Consider the following 15,928-nt stretch of genomic DNA (forward strand, 5'->3'; position numbering starts at 1 on the left):
CATTTTTTTTGGGGGGCGGGGGGGTTATTTTGGGGGGTCCCCCCCCCTTCAGGCCCTCCCGAAAGTGACTTTGGCATCGAGGGGGGTGGGGGGGGGCCGGTTGTGCTTTGGGGGGGGGGGTGGCCCCTATTGGGGGGGGATCCCCCTTTTTTTGGGGGGGGGAGAAGGGGGGGAACCCCATTTTTGAGGGGGGGTGGAGGGGGGGAGCCCCCCTTTTTGGGGGGGGGGAGAATTGGGGGGGGCACCCCCTGGGGGGGGGCACCTTTTTTGGGAGGGATCCCCCTTTTTTTGGGGGGGGAGAAGGGAGGGAACCCCTTTTTTGGGGGATCCCCCTTTTTTGGGGGGGAAAAGGGGGTGCACCCACTATGGGGAGGGGGAAGAAAAGGGGGGGAGCCCCTTTTTTTGGGGGGGGGGAACTGGGGGGCACCCACTGGGGGGGAGGGGGGCACCTAAAGTGGGGGTCACCTAGATTTGGGGGTTCCCGGGGGGGGGGCACCCAGATTTGTGGGTTCCCAGAGTGGGAGGGGCACCCAATGTGGGGGGGCACCCAGATTTTGGGGGGGGTCACCTAGATTTGGGGGTTCCCAGAGTGGGGGGGGGCCAGATTTGGGGGGGTCACCTAGATTTGGGGGTTCCCAGAGGGGGGGGAGTTATCAAAAGGGGGGGTCACCTAGATTTGGGGGTTCCCAGAATGGGGGGGGGGGCACCCAAAGGGGGGGGCACCCAGATTTTGGGGGGGTCACCTAGATTTGGGGGTTCCCAGAGGGGAGGGGCACCCAGATTTGGGGGTTCCCAGAGTTTGGGGGGGTCATCAAAAGGGGGGGGGTCACCTAGATTTGGGGGTTCCCAGAGTGGGGGGGCCCTCAGATTTGGGGTTCCCATAGGAAGGGGGGGCACCCAAAGTGGGGGGACACCCAGATTTGGGGGGGTCACCTAGATTTGGGGGTTCCCAGAGTGGGGGGGGCACCCAAAGTGGGTGGGCGTCCAGATTTTGGGGGGTCACCTAGATTTGGGGGTTCCCAGAGTCGGGGGGGCCCTCAGATTTGGGGTTCCCAAAGTGGGGGGGGCATCCAGATTTTGGGGGGGGTCACCTAGATTTGGGGGTTCCCAGAGTGGGGGGGGGGGTCACCCAGAGTTTTTGGGGGGGGGGGTCCCGGAGGAGGGTGGGGGGTAACCATGCAAAGTTGGGGTCCCCCAAGGTTTGGGGGGGGCCCCCCCAGTTTGCCATGCGGGGGGGGGGTTCCCCGGGTTTTGGGGGGCCCGGGGCAGAGGTAACTGCATTGGGGGGGGGGGCGGGGTACCCCAAGAGCTGGGGGGGGGGCTTATTGCGGGGGGACCCCGAAAAGGGAGGGGGGGACCCTGGATTTTGGGGTGCAGCCGGGGGGGCACCCATATTGCGGGGGGGGACACCTGGTTTTGGGGTGCAGCCAAGGGGGGGGGGTCCCTGGTTTTTGGGGTGCAGCCCAAGCCTGAGGGGGGGTCATTTTGGGGGGTGTGGGGGGGAATCCCTGGTTTTGGGGGGCACCCATGGGGGGGTCCCCCCGATTTTGGGGTGCAGCCAAGGGGGGGGGCACCCATATTGCAAGAGAGGGGGTCCCCGATATTGGGGTGCAGCCCAGGGGCGGGGCACCCATGGAAGAGGGGGGTCCCCCTAAATTTGGGGTGCACCCCCAGGCCTGGGCATGCGGGGGGGGGGTGTCCCCGATATTTTGGGGTCACCCATGGAAGAGGGGGGGTCCCCCAAATTTTGGGGTGCACCTCATGCCTTGTGCATGCAATGAGGGGGGTCCCCAATATTGGGGTTCACCCTAGGGTCAAGTTACCCATGGAAGAGAGGGGGTCCCCCCACTTTTGGGGTGCACCCCATGCCCTGTACATGCAAAAGGGGGGGGTCCCCACTTTTGGGGTGCACCCCAGAGCCAGGCCACTCATGGAAGACGGGGTCCCCCCCACTTTTGGGGTGCACCCCATGCCTTGTGCATGCAAAGGGGGGGGTCCCCAACATTGGGGTGCACCCCAGAGCCAGGTCCCCCCACTTTTGGGGTGCACCCCATGCCCTGTGCATGCGAAGGGGGGGGTCCCCGATATTGGGGTGCGCCCTAGGGTCAAGTTACCCATGGAAGAGAGGGGGTCTCCCCACTTTTGGGGTGCACCCCATGCCGTGTGCATGCAAAGGGGGGGTCCCCACTTTTGGGGTGCACCCCAGGGTCAGGGCACCCATGGAAGACGGGGGGGTCCCCTCAATATTGGAGGGGATCCCCAAGGTCAAGTCACCCGTGGAAGGGGGGGTCCCCACTTTTGGGGTGCACCCCTTGGTCTGTGCATGCAAATAGGGGCTCCCCCACTTTTGGGGTGCACCCCCTGGCCTCTGTATGCAAGGGGGGGGACCCCCAATATGGGGGTGCACCCCAGAGGCAGCTCCCCCCACTTTCGGGGTGCACCCTAGACCCAGGTCCTCCAATTTTGGGGTGCACCCCCTACCCAGTGCATGCAATGGGGGGGGGTCCCCAGTTTTGGGGTGCACCCCAAGGTTAAGTCACACACGGAAGAGGAGGGATCCCCAATGTTGGGGGGCACCCCGAGGTCGCCTCACCCACGGAAGAGAGGGGTCCCCCCAATTTTGAGGTGCATCCCATGCCCTGTGCACGCAATGGGGGGGTCCCCAGTTTTGGGGTGCACCCCAGCTTTGAGTCACCCACTTTCGGGGTGCACCCCAAGTTCATCTCCCTCATGTAAGAGGGGGGTTTTCCCACTTTTGGGGTCCCCCCCTTGCCCTGTGCATGCAATGGGGGGGTCCCCACTATTGGGGTGCACCCCAAGTTCATCTCCCCCACTTAAGAGGGGGGTTTTCCCACTTTTGGGGACCCCCCTTGCCCTGTGCATGCAATGGGGGGGTCCCCACTTTTGGGGTGCACCGCAAGTTCATCTCCCCCACATAAGAGGGGGGTTTTCCCACTTTTGGGGTCCCCCCCCTTTGCCCTGTGCACGCAATGGGGGGGTTCCCCAATATTGGGGTGCACCCCAAAGTCAAGTCACCCATGCAAGAGGGGGGTCCCCCCACTTTCGGGGTGCACCCCAAGTTCATCTCCCCCACCTAAGAGGGGGGTTTTCCCACTTTTGGGGTCCCCCCCCTTTGCCCTGTGCATGCAATGGGGGGGTCCCCAATATTGGGGTGCACCCCAGCTTTGAGTCACCCACTTTCGGGGTGCACCCCAAGTTCATCTCCCTCAGGTAAGAGGGGGGTTTTCCCACTTTTGGGGTCACCTCTTGCCCTGTGCACGCAATGGGGGGGTCCCCAGTTTTGGGGTGCACCCCAAAGTCAAGTCACCCATGCAAGAGGGGGGTCCCCCCACTTTTGGGGTGCACCCCAAGTTCATCTCCCCCACATAAGCGGGGGAGTTTTCCCACTTTTGGGGTCCCCCCCTTGCCCTGTGCACGCAATGGGGGGGTCCCCAATATTGGGGTGCACCCCAGCTTTGAGTCACCCACTTTCGGGGTGCACCCCAAGTTCATCTCCCTCATGTAAGAGGGGGGTTTTCCCACTTTTGGTGTCCCCCCCTTGCCCTGTGCATGCAATGGGGGGGGTCCCCACTATTGGGGTGCACCCCAAGTTCATCTCCCCCACTTAAGAGGGGGGTTTTCCCACTTTTGGGGTCCCCCCCTTGCCCTGTGCACGCAATGGGGGGGTCCCCACTTTTGGGGTGCACCGCAAGTTCATCTCCCCCACCTAAGAGGGGGGTTTTCCCACTTTTAGGGTCCCCCCCCTTTGCCCTGTGCACGCAATGGGGGGGTTCCCCAATATTGGGGTGCACCTCAGCTTTGAGTCACCCACTTTTGGGGTGCACCCCAAGTTCATCTCCCCCACTTAAGAGGGGTTTTTTCCCACTTTTGGGGTCCCCCCCTTGCCCTGTGCACGCAATGGGGGGGTCCCCAATATTGGGGTGCACCCCAAGGTCAAGTCACCCATGCAAGAGGGGGGTCCCCCCACTTTTGGGGTGCACCCCAAGTTCATCTCCCCCACCTAAGAGGGGGGTTTTCCCACTTTTGGGGTCCCCCCCCTTTGCCCTGTGCATGCAATGGGGGGGTCCCCAATATTGGGGTGCACCCCAGCTTTGAGTCACCCACTTTCGGGGTGCACCCCAAGTTCATCTCCCTCATGTAAGAGGGGGGTTTTCCCACTTTTGGGGTCACCTCTTGCCCTGTGCACGCAATGGGGGGGTCCCCAATATTGGGGTGCACCCCAAGGTCAAGTCACCCATGCAAGAGGGGGGTCCCCCCACTTTTGGGGTGCACCCCAAGTTCATCTCCCCCACTTAAGAGGGGGGTTTTCCCACTTTTGGTGTCCCCCCCTTGCCCTGTGCACGCCATGGGGGGGTCCCCAATATTGGGGTGCACCCTAAGGTCAAGTCACACATGGAAGAGGAGGGATCCCCAATGTTGGGGGGCACCCCGAGGTTGCCTCACCCACGGAAGAGAGGGGTCCCCCCAATTTTGAGGTGCATCCCATGCCCTGTGCACGCAATGGGGGGGTCCCCATTTTTGGGCTGCACCCCAAGTTCACCTCCCCCACCTCAGAGGCTGCTCCCCGCGCTTTCAGGGCGCCTTCCAGGAGCGAGTCACCCGCTTTCGAGGCGCAACAAGGCGCGGGGGGGGGGGGGGTCCCCCACTTTCCCAGCCCCCCCCGGCTTCGCTCCCGCAGTCTCCACACTCAACCCCCCTTGGAAGCATCTCTCGAGCCGCCACCGCAGCTCAACGCTGGGTTTTCCGGGGGGTTCCGGGGGCGTCAGGCGCGTTGGGGGTTGGCGGCGTTGTCGGCGGCGGCGGCGTTGCCGTTTTGGGGTGCCCCCCCGGCCTTGAAGCAGGCGGACTCGTAGTGCTTGTTGAGATAGGACTTGAGGGCGAAGGTCTTGCGGCAGCGCTGGCACTGGAAGTGCTTGAGGGCCGAGTGCGTCTGCATGTGGGCGCGCAGGTTGGAGCGGTCGGCGAAGGCTTTGCCGCAGTGGGCGCAGCCGAAGGGCTTCTCCCCGGTGTGCGAGCGCATGTGGCCCTGCAGCAGCCAGGGCCGGCTGAAGGCTTTGCCGCACACGTCGCACTTGTGCCGCAGGTCGTGGGTCAGCAGGTGCATGGCCATGGCCGGCATCGAGACGTACACCTTGCCGCACGTGGGGCACTTCTTGGCCAGCTGGCTGTCCAGGCTGCGGTGCGTCTGCTTGTGGCGGCTCAGGTTGGACGAGGTGGCGTAGCTCTTGCCGCACTCGCCGCACGTGTGCCGCTGCAGCTCGCGGCGGGCGACGCCGACGCTGCCGACGCCGCCTCCCTGCGCCGCCGCCGCCTTGCGCCGCGAGCGCCCGTCGGTGATGAAGAAGGCGTCGACGGCGTAGCCCTCGCTGACGGCCGCGTCGCCGTTGATGTAGCCGCCGGCCAAGGCCGAGCCGGGGCTGTCGGGAGGCTGCTCCGAGTCCCCCCCCGGGAAGCCGGCGGCGTGGCGGTGGCTGCGGCTGCGGGTGCGGTGGTGGTTATGGTGGTTATGGTGGTGGTTATGGTGGTGGTGGTGGTTGTGGTTGTGGTGGGCGCCGGGGTAGAGGGCGGCGGGCGACGGCACCTGCAGCGCCGCCTCGGCGTCCCCCGGCAGCGGCGATGGAGACATCAGCTCCCCCAGGTAGCCTGCGCCCCGCGGGAGAGAGCGGCAGCGGCGTCAGCCACGCGGGGATGCGGGGGAAGGACACGCACGCGGCCCTGGCCCGTCCTGCAGCTCATCCTGCAGCCTTCTGCCTCGTCCTGCAGCCCATCCTGCATCCCTGACCCATCCGGCAGCTCATCCTGCAGCTCATCATGCAGCCCTGACCCAGCCTGCATCCCATCCTGCAGCCCTCTGCCTCGTCCTGCAGCCCATCCTGCATCCTTGTCCCATCCTGCAGCTCATCCTGCATCCCTCTGCCTCATCCTGCAGCTCATCATGCAGCCCTGACCCAACCTGCATCCCATCCCGCAGCCCTCTGCCTCGTCCTGCAGCCCATCCTGCATCTCTCTGCCTCATCCTGCATCCCATCCTGCATCCTTGTCCTGTCCTGCATCCCTCTGCCTCATCCTGCATCCCATCCTGCATCCCACCCTGCATCTCTCTGCCTTGTCCTGCAGCTCATCCTGCAACCCTCTGCCTCGTCCTGCATCCCGTCCTGCAGCCCATCCTGCAGCCCATCCTGCATCCTTGTCCCATCCTGCAGCCCATCCTGCAGCCCTGACCCGTCCTGCATCCCATCCTGCATCTCTCTGCCTCGTCCTGCAGCTCATCCTACATCCCTGACCCATCCTGCAGCTCATCCTGCATCCTTGTCCCATCCTGCATCCCTCTGCCTCATCCTGCATCCCATCCTGCATCTTTGTCCCATCCTGCAGCTCATCCTGCAGCTCTCTGCCTCGTCCTGCAGCTCATCGAGCAGCCCTGACCCATCCTGCATCCCATCCTACATCCCTCTGCCTCATCCTGCATCCCATCCTGAATCCTTGACCCATCCTGCATCCCATCCTGCATCCCTCTGCCCCATCCTGCATCCCATCCTACATCCCCCTGCCTCATCCTGCAGCCCTACCAGCATCCCTGCCCCATCCTGCATGGAATCAGAGAATCAGAGAATCACCACGTTGGAAGAGACCCACCGGATCATCGAGTCCAACCGTCCCCATCAATCACTGACCCGTGGCCCTCAGCGCCTCGTCCACCCGGCCCTTAAACCCTCCAGGGAAGGGGACTCAACCCCCTCCCTGGGCAGCCTCGGACACTGCCCAGTGACCCTTTCCATGAAGAATTTTTTCTTAATGTCCATCCTGACCCTCCCCTGGTGGAGCTTGAGGCCATTCCCTCTCGTCCTGGCCCCTGGCCCCTGGGAGAAGAGCCCAGCTCCCTCCTCTCCACAACCTCCTCTCAGGGAGTTGGAGAGAGCAATGAGGTCTCCCCTCAGCCTCCTCTTCTCCAGGCTGAACCCCTCCAGGTTCCTCACATGCTCCTCTTCTTCTCCATCCCCTTCCCCAGCTTCGTTCTCTTCTCTGGACTCGCTCCAGAGCCTCAAGGTCCTTCTTGCGGTGAGGGGCCCACAACTGACCCCAGGATTCGAGGTTTGGTCTCCCCAGAGGGAGAAGAACCTCCCTGGCCCTGCTGGCCACGCCGGGGCTGCTCCAAGCCAAGATGCCCTTGGCCTTCTTGGCCCCCTGGGCCCCTGCTGGCTCCTGTTCAACCAACCCCCCCCCGGTCCCTCTCCTCCAGGCCTGCATCCTTGTCCCACCCTCCATCCCTGCCCCTTCCCCACCTCCTGCCCTTGCTGCATCCCTGCCCGCATCCCTGCTTGCACCCTTGCCCTTGCTCCTGCCCTTGCTCCTTCCCCACCCCCTGGACCTTGCTGCGTTCCTACCTGCATCCCTGCTCCTTCCTCACCTCCTGACCTTGCTGCGTCCCTGCCTGCACCTCCACCTGCCTCCCTGCTCCTTCTCCTGACCTTGCTGCATCCCCGCCTGCGTCCCTGCCCTCCCGCTGCCCCCAGCCCTGTCCCTGCCCCACCCGCCACCTCTTGTCCCCGTCCCCACCCACAACTTCTTGTCCCCGACCCCATCTCTGTCTCCATCCCATCCCTTGAGCCCCTCTCCCTTCCCTTGTCCCTCTCCTTGCCTCCACCCTTGGCCCTGGCCCCAAACCTCTCCCTGTCCCCGGCCCTGTCCCTCCTTGTCCCTGTATCCCCATCCTTGTCCTTTCCCTCATCCTTGGTCCCTGAATCCTCATCTCCATCCCTGTCCTTTCCCTTGTCCTCGGTCCCTCCGTCCCCATCCCTTCCCTTGTCCCCAGTCCCTGCATCCTTACCCCCATCCCTGTCCCTCCTTGTCCCTGGTCCCTGCACCCTTATCTCTGTCCCTGTCCTTTCCCTTGTCCTCGGTCCCTCCGTCCCTCCAGTCCCTGCATCCCCATCCTTGTCCTTTCCCTCATCCTCGGTCCCTGCATCCTCACCTCCATCCCTGTCCTTTCCCTTGTCCCTTGTCCCCATCTCTGTCCCTCCTTGTCCTGGGCCCCTGCAACCCCCTGGTCTCTGTCCCTGCATCCCCATCCCTGTCCCTTCCCTTGTCCCTGGTCCCTGCACCTTTATCCCCATCCCTGTCCCTTCCCTTGTCCCTGTCCCGTCTCTCCCCGTGTCCTCACTCCCTGCATCCCCATCTCTGTCCCTCCTTGCCCTGAACCCCTGCATCCCTCTGGTCCCTGTCCCTGTCCCTTCCTTCGTCCTCGGTCCCTGCAACTTTATCTCCATCCCTGTCCTTTCCCTTGTCCCTGGTCCCTGCATCCCCATCTCTGTCCTTTCCATCACCTTTGGTCCCTGCATCCTTATCTCCATCCCTGTCCCTTCCCTTGTCCCCAGTCCCTGCATCCCTCCAGTCTCTGCCCCTGCATCCCTGTCCTTTCCCTTGTCCCTTGTCCCTGCATCCCTCGTCCCCTGTTCCTTCATCCCAGTGGTTCCTGCATCCCTCTGGTCCCTCTTCCCGTCTCCATCCCATCCCTGTCCCTTCCCTAGTTCCCGGTCCCTACGTCCCTGTCCTTTCCCTTGTCCTCAGTCCCTGAATCCTTCCGGTCCCTGTCCCTGCCTCCCCATCCCTGTCCCTCGCCCCTGGTCCCTGCATCCCTGTCTGCATCCCTCGTCCCTCGTTCCTTCATCCCTGCGGTCTCTGCATCCCTCCAGCCCCCTGTCCCTGCATCCCTCTGCTCCCTGTCCCTGCATCCCTCTGCTCCCTGTCCCTGTCTCCATCCCCATCCCTGTCCCTGCATCCCTGTCCCTTCCCTTGTCCCCTGTTCCTGCATCCCTCCAGCCCCCTGTCCCTGCATCCCCATCCCTGTCCCTGCTTCCCTCTGGTCCCTATCCCCGTCTCCATCCCCATCCCTGTCCCTGCATCCCTCCAGCCCCCTGTCCCTGCATCCCCATCCCTTCTCTTGTCCTTGCTCCCTGCATCCCCATCCCAGCCTGCATCCCTGTCCCTCCTCGTCCCCTGTTCCTTTATCCCTGTGGTTCCTCTGGTCCCTGTCCTCGTCTCCATCCCCATCCTTGTCCCTGGTCCCTGTGTCCCTTCCTTCATCCCTCGTCCTCCGTTCCTGCATCCCTGTGGTTCCTGCATCCCCATCCCTGTCCCTGCACCCCCATCCCTGTCCTTTCCCTTGTCCTCGGTCCCTGCATCCCTCCGGTTCCTGTCCCTGCATCCCTGTCCCTTCCCTCGTCCCCGCTCCCTGCATCCCTCACCCTCCGTTCCTGCATCCCTGTGGTCCCCGCATCCCTTATCTCCATCCCTGTCCCTTCCCTCGTCCCCGGGCCCTGCATCCCCATCCCTCTCCCTGCCTCCCCATCCCACCCCTCGTCCCCTGTCCCCGTCCCCTCTCAAGGTCAGCCCCGGTTCGGGGCTGCAGTTCTGCTCCCGGTTACGCAACCGCAGCCGCAGCCGCCGCCGCACCGAGCGGAGGCCGCACAAAGCCCGGGGCTGCCGCTTGCCCTCCGGCTCCCGCAGACAAAGGGCTCCCGCTCGCTCCCTTTCACTCCTCTTGGCTCCCTTCGGCTCCGATTTGCGTCTATTCGGTTCCGCTCGGCTCCGCTCAACCCCAGGCCGGCTTGACTCTGTTTCGCTCAGCCCCGATTCGGTTCTGCTCCACTCTACCAGCCCCGATTCGGTTCTACCTAACCCCGATTCGGTTCTACTCTTCAGTTCTATTTGGTTCTATCCAGTTCTATTTGGTTCTATCCAGTTCTATTTGGTTCTATCCAGTTCTATTTGGTTCTATCCAGTTCTACTTGGTTCTGCTCAACCCTGATTCAGTTCTATTTGGTTCTGCTCAGTCCTGACTCTGTTCTACTCGGTTCTGTTTGACTCTGCTCGGTTCTATTCAATTCTCCTCGGTTCTGCTCAGCCCTGATTCAGTTCTACTCGGTTCTATTTGGTTCTACTTGGTTCTGATTCGGTTCTATTTTGTTCTATCCAGTTCTATTTGGTTCTGCTCAACCCCAGTCCAGTCCTGCTCAGCCCTGATTCAGTTCTGTTTGGTTCTGCTCAGTCCTGATTCAGTTCTGCTGGGTCCTACTCAGCCCTGGCTCGGTTCTATTCAGTTCTATTTGGTTCTGTTTGGCTCTGCTTGGTTCTACTTGGTTCTTCCCAGCCCTGACTCAGTTCTATTCGGTTCTGTTTGGTTCTGCTCAGTCCTGATTCAGGTCTACTGGGTTCTACTCAGCCCCGGTTCAGATCTATTTGGTTCTGCTCAGCCCCAATACGGTTCTGCTTGACTCTATTCTTTTCCGCTCGGTTCTCCTGGTCTCTCTCGGCCCCAGTGATCGCGGCGTGTGACGCGACGGAATGCGGCGGCCCCGGTGCTCCTGTGTGTGTGTTTCCCCCCCCTCCCTCGCTCCACCGGCTGCGGCTCTTACCCTTGTCGTGCAACCGGGATCCGAATTCCGCTCGGGTCCTGCTGTACGGGGCGTCGAGGCCGGCGGGGAAGTCATCGATCTTCACCTTCTTCACCAGGAAGGACCTGGGCATGGTTCCTCCGGGGGCCCGGTCGCCACAAAGGGGCTCCCCCCCCCCTTTTTGGGGGGTTGGGGAGATGGGGGGGGTTTAAAAGGGAAAGGGAGCGGGGGGGGTTAAGGGAGCTGGAGGCTTTGTGCGGCGGGCGCTGCCGCCTGGCTCCGCTGCGGGGCCGCCGCCGTCTCCGGAGAGCTGGGAGGCGGCGACCCCCCCCCGCGATGGGGCATCGGGTGGTACCGGGGGGGTCCCCGTAAAAAAAATAAGAAGGGGGGGGGGGTCCCGGTAATAAAGAATTGGGAGCGGGGGGGGGGGGGCGTCCGGCTGAGAAGCGGTTCAGCACCGTGGACAGCGGCTCCTATAAAGCCAACGGGGGTTCAGCACCGTGGACAGCGGCCCCGTTAAAGCCAACGGGGGTTCAGCACCTCGGACAGCGGCTCCCTGTAAAGTCAACGGGGGTTCAGCACCTCGGACAGCGGCTCCCGGTAAAGTCAATGGGGAGGGGGGGTGAGATGGTGGGGGGGGGGCGAGCGGCCCCGAGGTCTGAGCCGGAGCTGAACCGAGCAGCCGATTTATAACGGGGGGGGGGAAGGGGGGGAGGGGGAGGAGCCTGGGGGGCGGGGAGGGAGGGGGAGGGGAGAGAGGGGAGGGGAGGGGAGGGGGGAGGAGGAGGAGGAGAATGAAGGAGGAGAGAGAGGGAGGAGATGGAAAAGAGGAAAGGAGAAGGGAATGGAAGAGGAGAAAGTAGGAGAAAGGAGAAAGGAGAAAGGAGAAAGGGAACAAGAACGAGAATGAGAGCAAAGAGGAGGAGGAGAAGGAGAAAGGAGGAGAAGGGAGAGGGAGAAGGAGAGGGAAAAGGAGAAAGTAGGAGAAAGGAGAAGGAGGAAGGAGAAAGGAGAAAAGGAGAACAGGAGGAAAGGAGGAAAGGAGGAAAGGAGGAAAGGAGGAAAGGAGGAAAAAAGGAGAAAAAAAAGAAAAAAGGAGAAAAAAGGAGAAAAAAGGAGAAAAAAAGGAGAAAAAAAGGAGAAAAAAAGGAGAAAAAAAGGAGAAAAGGAGAAAAAAAGGAGAAAAGGAGAAAAAAAGGAGAAAAAAAGGAGAAAAAAAGGAGAAAAAAAGGAGAAAAAAAGGAGAAAAAAAGGAGAAAAAAAGGAGAAAAAAAGGAGAAAAAAGGAGAAAAGGAGAAAAAAAGGAGAAAAAAAGGAGAAAAAAAGGAGAAAAAAAGGAGAAAAAAAGGAGAAAAAAAGGAGAAAAAAAGGAGAAAAAAAGGAGAAAAGGAGATGGAGGAGGAAATAAGGAGAAGGAGAAAAGGAGAAGGAGAAAGGATGAGGAGGAAGAGAAGGAGAAAGGAGGAGGAGGAGGAGAAGGAGAAAGGAGGAAAGAGAAAGGAGGAAGGAGGGAGGAGAAGGAGGAGAAGGAGAAGGAGAAGGAGAAGGAGAAGGAGGAGAAGGAGAAGGAGAAGGAGAAGGAGAAGGGATGAGGATGGAGATGGAGAAGAAGGAGAAGGAGAAGGAGGAGAAGGAGAAGGAGGAGGAGGAGAAGGAGAAGGAGAAGGAGAAGGAGAAGGAGAAGGAGAAGGAGAAGGAGAAGGAGAAGGAGAAGGGATGAGGATGGAGATGGAGAAGAAGGAGAAGGAGAAGGAGGAGAAGGAGAAGGAGGAGGAGGAGAAGGAGAAGGAGAAGGAGAAGGAGAAGGAGAAGGAGAAGGAGAAGGGATGAGGATGGAGATGGAGAAGAAGGAGAAGGAGAAGGAGAAGGGAGGAAGGAGAAGCTGGAGACGATGCTGGAGCTGGAGACGCTGGAGACTGGAATGGGATTGAGATGGCAAAGGAGATGGGAAGAGATGCAGATTGGATGGAATGAGAGGGGGTTGGAGATGGGATGGGGCCACCTCAGCCCCCACCTGGGCAACCTCAGCTCCCATTGGGCAACCCCAGCCCTTGGGGCAACCTCAACTCCCATTGGGCAACCTCAGTGCTCGAAGGGGCAACCTCAACCCTTGGGGCAACCTCAACCCCCATTGGGCAAGCTCAGTGCTTGAAGGGGCAACCTCAACCCTTGGGGCAACCACAACTCCCATTGGGCAACCTCAACCCTTGGGGCAACCTCAACCCCTTCCTGGGCAACCTCAACTCCCATTGGGCAACCTCAATGGTTGAAGGGGCAACCTCAGCTCTAGGGGCAACCTCAACCCCTTCCTGGGCAACCTCAACCCTTGGGGCAACCTCAACCCCCATTGGGCAACCTCAACCCTTGGGGCAACCTCAACCCCCATTGGGCAACCTCAACCCCCATTGGGCAACCTCAACTCCCATTGGGCAACCTCAGTGCTTGAAGGGGCAACCTCAACTCCCATTGGGCCTCAACCCTTGGGGCAACCTCAACTCCCATTGGGCAACCTCAGTGCTTGAAGGGGCAACCTCAGCCCTTGGGGCAACCTCAACCCCTTCCTGGGCAACCTCAACCCCTCTTGGGCAACCTCAGTGCTTGAAGGGGCACCCTCCGCCCCAGGTGGCCACCAAGCCCTGTCCTGGGCCACCTCAGCCCCCCTGGAGCAACCTCGTCCCTCCCAGCTGGGGCTAATTAGCACTTAATGAGGCAGCTGGGCCAGCCCTAATTGGGGGTCATTAATATGCAAATGAGGCGCGGGGACAAAGGGGGAGCAGAGGGGGGCAGGGTTTGGGGGTTCAGGTGTTTTTGGGGTGCAGGTTTTGAGGTTCAGGGTTTGGGGGTTCAGATGTTTTTGGGGTGCAGGATTTGGGGTTCAGGTGTTTTGGGGTGCAGGAGGTTTTGAGGTTTAGGGGTTCAGATGTTTTTGGGGTGCAGGGTTTGGGGTTCAGGTGTTTTGGGGCAGGGTTGGGGTGCAGGAGGTTTGGGGGTTCAGGGTTTGGGGGTTCAGATGTTTTTGGGGTGCAGGGTTTGGGGGTTCAGGTGTTTTTGGGGTGCAGGTTTTGAGGTTCAGGGTTTGGGGGTTCAGATGTTTTTGGGGTGCAGGATTTGGGGTTCAGGTGTTTTGGGGTGCAGGAGGTTTTGAGGTTCAGGGTTTGGGGGTTCAGATGTTTTTGGGGTGCAGGGTTTGGGGTTCAGGTGTTTTGGGGCAGGGTTGGGGTGCAGGAGGTTTGGGGGTTCAGGGTTTGGGGGTTCAGATGTTTTTGGGGTGCAGGAGGTTTTGAGGTTCAGGGTTTGGGGGTTCAGATGTTTTTGGGGCGCAGGGTTTGGGGTTCAGGTGTTTTGGGGCAGGGTTGGGGTGCAGGAGGTTTGGGGGTTCGGGGCCTAGGGAGGTGCTGGGTTTGGGGGTTCAGGTGTTTTTGGGGTGCAGGTTCGGGGGTTCGGGTCCTAGGGAGGTACTGGGTTTGGGGGTTCAGGGTCCAGGTTTTGGAGTGCAGGGGGTGTTGGGGGTGCAGGTTTTGGGGTTCAGGTGTTTTGGGGGGGCAGGAGGATTTGGGGTTCAGGGTTTGGGGCACATTTTTGGGGGTTCAGAGGTGCAGGGGGTTCTGCAGGTGCAGAGGATTTTGGGGTGCGGGAGGTTTTGGGGTGCAGGTTGGAAGGTGCAGGGGGGGCTGGGGGTGCAGCGGGGGCTTGAGGTTCAGGTTTTGGGGTTCAGGTAGTTTGCAGTCCAGGGTTTGGGGGTTCAGGGGGTTTTGGGGTGCAGGGGAGTTTGGGGGTTCAGGAGGTTTTGGGGTGCAGGGTTTGGGGTGCAGGGGGGTTGTGGGGCTCTGGGGGGGTGCAGGTTTTTGGGGTTCAGGTGTTCTGGGGTGCAGGTTTAGGGGCGCAGGGGATGCCTTTGGGGTTCAGCTGGTTTGGGGGTTCAGGGTCCCCCCACGATGCTGACGCCCTGGTTGGTCTCAGAGCCCTTTATTTGCAGCCCCGGGAGCCACAAATGTTGGGGTTCGGGGGGGGCTCCAAGAGGCTCCTGGCCAGGAGCTCCACATCAGGGGTCACCATGGTGGGGTGCTCCTTGTTGGGGTTCTCGTTGAGGTTCTCCATGGTGGGGTGCTCCTTGTTGGGGTTCTCGTTGAGGTTCTCCTTGGGGGTCTCCTTGTTGGGGTGCTCCATGTTGGGGTTCTCATGTTGGGGTGCTCCTTGTTGGGGTTCTTGTTGAGGTTCTCCTTCTTGGGGTGCTCCATGTTGAGGTTCTCCTTGTTGGGGTTCTTCTTCGGGTTCTCCTTCTTGGGATTCTCCATGTTGGGGTTCTCCTTCTTGGGGTTCTTGTTGAGGTTCTCCATGCTGGGGTTCTCCATGTTGGGGTGCTCTCTGTTGGGGTTCTCCTTGTTGAGGTTCTCCTTCTTGGGGTTCTCCACGTCAGAAGTCTCAATATCCAGCTCCTCCACCTCAAGCTCCTCCTCCTCAAGGTTCTCCGGCTTGTCCATGTCAAGATTCTCCATCTCGAGGCCCTCCAAGCCGACCTTCTCCATTTTGAGGTTCTCCTACTCAAGGTTCTCCATATCATTAGCCTCGATGTCAAAGCTCTCCGTCTTGAGGTTCTCCACCTAGTGGTTTCTCCTTCTCAGGGTTCTCCGCATCAGAATTTTCAACGTCAAGGTCCTCCACCTCGAGGTCCTCCATAAAAAGTTCTCCACACTGAGGTTCTCCAAGCTTGAGATTCTCCATCTCGAGGCCCTCCAAGCCAAGCTTCTCCATTTTGAGGTTCTCCTACTCAAGGTTCTCCACGTCAGAAGTCTCAATATCAAGCCCCTCCATCTCAAGCTCCTCCTACTCAAGGTTCTCCGTGTCAGAAATCTCAATGTCAGGGTTGTCCATGTCAAGATTCTCCATCTCCAGGCCCTCCAAGCCGAGCTTCTCCATTTTGAGGTTCTCCTACTCAAAGTTCTCCGTGTCAGAAGTTTCAACATCAAGATCCTCCACCTCAAGATCCTCCATGAAGTTCTCCACCTTGAGGTCCTCCATGCCAAAGTTCTTCCCATTGAGGTTCTCCAAGCCGAGATTCTCCATCTCGACGTTCTCCAAGCCAAGATCTTCCATCTCCAAGCTCCCCATCTCCAAGCTCTTCATCTATCTTGAAGTCCTCCTACTCAAGGTTCTCCATATTATTAGTCTCAATGTCAAGATTCTCCATCCAGACGTTCTCCACCTAGAGATCCTCCTACTCAACGCTCTCGGTGCCAGAAGTTTCACTGTCAACGTTCTCCATCTCAAGACCCTCCTCATCAAGATCCTCCCCCTCAAGATCCTCCACGAAATCCTCCACCTTGAGGTCCTCCATGCCCAAGTCCTCCCCGTTGAGGTTCTCCAAGCCGAGATTCTCCATCTCGACGTTCTCCAAGCCAAGATCTTCCATCTCCAAGCTCCCCATCTCCAAGCTCCCCATCTATCTTGAAGTTCTCCTACTCAAGGTTCTCCATATTATTAGTCTCAATGTCCAGATCCTCCATCTAGATGTT

The 15,928-nt window shown here is 60.3% G+C and overlaps 1 protein-coding gene across 1 annotated transcript; it reads right to left on the reverse strand.

Moving 5' to 3' along the window:
• Positions 1 to 4,783: 4,783 nt before the first annotated feature.
• On the reverse strand, positions 4,784 to 10,548 carry SCRT1 (scratch family transcriptional repressor 1). The gene is made up of 2 exons (XM_069882036.1): positions 10,437 to 10,548; positions 4,784 to 5,664 (listed from the first exon to the last, which is right to left on the reverse strand). Exons 1-2 carry the CDS (start codon positions 10,546 to 10,548, stop codon positions 4,784 to 4,786), a joined length of 993 nt encoding a protein of 330 aa, XP_069738137.1.
• Between the last annotated feature and the right edge of the window lie 5,380 nt (positions 10,549 to 15,928).

Source organism: Phaenicophaeus curvirostris, unplaced genomic scaffold (genome assembly GCF_032191515.1).
Source record: "Phaenicophaeus curvirostris isolate KB17595 unplaced genomic scaffold, BPBGC_Pcur_1.0 scaffold_75, whole genome shotgun sequence".
Lineage (NCBI taxonomy): Eukaryota > Metazoa > Chordata > Aves > Cuculiformes > Cuculidae > Phaenicophaeus > Phaenicophaeus curvirostris.